Source organism: Echinops telfairi, unplaced genomic scaffold (assembly GCF_000313985.2).
Source record: "Echinops telfairi isolate 266 unplaced genomic scaffold, ASM31398v2 ScPeMD7_7468;HRSCAF=8506_0, whole genome shotgun sequence".
Lineage (NCBI taxonomy): Eukaryota > Metazoa > Chordata > Mammalia > Afrosoricida > Tenrecidae > Echinops > Echinops telfairi.
Genome location: NW_022111369.1, coordinates 42,996,331 through 42,999,534, shown reverse-complemented (window position 1 = coordinate 42,999,534; position 3,204 = coordinate 42,996,331). Strand labels below are relative to the sequence as shown.

At 44.9% G+C, this 3,204-nt stretch overlaps 1 protein-coding gene across 1 annotated transcript in view; it reads left to right on the top strand.

Moving 5' to 3' along the window:
* The window catches only part of SEPTIN11 (septin 11), a 111,604-nt gene extending 108,406 nt beyond the window's left edge, over positions 1-3,198 (top strand). Inside the window, exons 8-9 of the mRNA XM_045284348.1 lie at positions 774-948; positions 2,594-3,198. Of these exons, the coding sequence (XP_045140283.1) occupies positions 774-948; positions 2,594-2,785 (367 nt within the window). The 3' untranslated portion in view covers positions 2,786-3,198. The remainder of the gene's footprint in view (positions 1-773; positions 949-2,593) is intronic.
* Positions 3,199-3,204: the final 6 nt, after the last annotated feature.

Sequence of the window (3,204 nt, the reverse complement as noted above, 5' to 3'; positions counted from 1 at the left end):
GGGGAGGGGGGAACAGGAAGGAAGGGGGAAAATGAGCTGACACCAGGGGCTCAAGTGGAAAGTGGGTGTCGTAAGAATGATGAAGTCAACATATGTACTAAAGTACTGGACACAAATGACGTATGTACAGATTGTGATGAGTTGTATGAGCCCCTAATAAATGATTATTTAAATGTCACTTGAAAAGTAGCAATTCCTGACACTACCCTTTGAGATTCTCTTGGCTCTTTAATTTGTTCACCAAATGTAATTTCCAAATCAGAGACTTGCAGGGAGCTAAAAGGGAGCAAGTGTAACATTGATTAACCACTGGTTGTATGTCAAAGGCTTTACTCACTTTTTCACCAGGCAAGCAATACACACACACACACACACACACACACACACACACGAGCAAATTGATCACTCATTAAATGAGTATCTGGTCAGAATTCAAACCTTGATCTACCTGATTCTATAACCTAGTCATCCCCCCATCCCCACCTGCCCCTACATCATGCTTTCCCCATTTCCTAAAATTCTCGAGCTGACTTTGGCATCTGCCTTGTGTCGGCTCTGGAGGATCCAGGTATGCTCAGCCGGAGACATCTCTCAATGCATACCCATCAGAGGAAGCGCAGCTCGAGGAAACGTGCGTTTGGTTTTTGACGCAACCCTGGTTCTGATACACTTTTTCTCTGCCATCACTGCATAACTTAAGACACTGTGCAACTTTCTGGTGATGGAGTAAGTCATTGGGACTACGATGAGGTAGGAATTATATAAACTGACAGCATTTCTTATCATGACGTTCTTGTGTTTGATCTTTTAAATAGTCTTCAGGAGACATACGAGGCAAAAAGGAATGAATTCCTGGGGGAACTTCAGAAGAAAGAGGAAGAAATGAGACAAATGTTTGTTATGAGAGTGAAGGAGAAAGAAGCCGAACTGAAAGAAGCAGAGAAAGAGGTAAGTCTTCTCTCCTCGTCCAGAAAAGCACAGCCTAAAGGAGGCATTTGGGTAATACTTCACAGAGCCCTGGTGATGGATTAGGTACATGTTCAGCTGCTTGACCGCAAGGGCAGCGGTTGGAACTCACCAGCTTCCACACAGGACAAAGAGAGGCTTCCTGCTCATGTCGAGATTTGGAGCCTTAGAAACCCAGAGGAGTAGTTCCACTGTGTCCTCAAGCGTCACGTGTGTCAGAATCAATTCAGTGGCAATCGATTGTATGGATACTTCAAGGATTTCATGGATTCTTCATAGTACTGCATACTTTGAGCACTTCAACATATATATATGTATATATATTCCATGAGTGGTAGACCAACTTAGCAAGAAAAGGGGCCAAATATTGTTATCCCTGTTCTACAGATGTTAAAAACGAGTCATAAATGTTCACACAATTGATGCAGTAACAGCACAGTGGGTGGGAAACACAAACCACAGCCTCCTCTACCTGGGGAACCGAAGGCCTCGATGGTGCCTGGCTACACTACTGACCATGCTCACTGGGGCCACCATCGGTGATGGGAGCTGAGCAAATGGAGAAGAATGTGGAACAGGATTCCAAATTCCTATGAAAGCAAAGCACAAAGAGACCTTACTGGACTCGAGAAAGGAGGATTCCTTGAGACGATTTCCCAAGATACTCCCCAAACCTCGAACCCAAACTCACCCCTGACGTCACGTTGGAGCTAAATAACAGACTGACCCATAGAACAGTGAATCTCACCTATAAGTGCTTTGCTCTTTTAAAAAGTATCCGTATGAGACCAAACAGTCAGCAATTGCTTGAAAAGAAATACGCCGGTCTAAGGAGGCAGGGAAGCGAGATTTAAGGAAATAGAGTGAGAACAGAAATCATGAGAATGTGCTAGCATTGTGAAGAATGAAAACACAAGCAAGAAACCATGAAAACCTTAGGATCACAACAGAAAGTGGTTCGATGTAGTGCTGGAAAATAGACAAGCCTCTACATCGGAAATACCATCCTGAGTGGCTGCAGCCAGGGGCTCAAGCACACCCACAGCCAGGAAGGTGGCGCAGGCCTGGGCCGGGTTTCACTGTGTTGTTGGAGGGTCATCATGAACTCCATGGCAACTAATGACAACCAGGTGTCCCTGTGTGTGTGATCATTGGAGGTGTTTCCAAGTGAATGTATCTGATGCGTTTCAAAAAAGGACAACGCAAAGAGCTACCTTTACCACCCAGGTGAATTTCTTAGTATGACTCAGGTTACCTTTTATTGTCCTATTTATGTTTTGAACAATGAGTGTCTGGCACTGGGGGAGCAGGGCACTAACTCACCCAGGGAGGGGGGAAAGAAAAAAAAATGATAATAATTAGTATGTACTTTATCATCAGAAAAAAATATATACATGCAAGGAATCCCTCAGCCCCAAAGAGCCCAGATCTCAAAGGAAACTCCAAGGATTGTTCTTCAGCATCTTAGCCTAGCTCCTCCCATAAGTGACCCAGACGACAGTTCACGCCTCTCATCAAGGCCCAGACAACAGTATGAGGCATGGTTTATCTTTAACAGACCCAAGTTAACGTTACCTCGGGAAAATGCCCATGCCCTTCACCAAGCCTGTCTTCTCTTTCTCTTCAGCTGCATGAGAAGTTTGACCTCCTCAAGCGGACACACCAGGAGGAGAAGAAGAAAGTGGAAGACAAGAAGAAAGAGCTGGAGGAGGAAGTGAACAACTTCCAGAAGAAACAGGCGGCAGCTCAGTTACTACAGTCTCAGGCCCAGCAGTCCGGGGCCCAGCAAACAAAGAAGGACAAGGATAAGAAAAAGTAAGCAGGTGTCACCCCCCTGTTTTGGGGACCCTAACCATTTCCTCCCCTCTGCATGTCTCTACTTTCCCCATTTAGAGACTGGAAACTGGTTTATTGCCAGAAAGATAAAAGCAAGTATTTTCTCTACAGTGCAGGGAACACGATAAAGATTTTAAAAAATCTTTTTAAAGGGTACACAGACATTCATTTATAAAACTTTGACCACAGCGACCACGCAATCGGACTGGAGGAGTTTGTCCTCTCCAGTAGCACCGTCTGCACCAACACTAGGATCATCTGAAAAGACAGGGCCATTTCTCTCCGGCTGCTTCTGAAGACAGCTCCCGGCTGTCTGGCTAAAGCAACATCCCAAGAGTGTGATCGTTCCAATCATTGCCTTATTCTGTGTTATAAGGCTTGCTAAGTCAGGCATTCAAAATT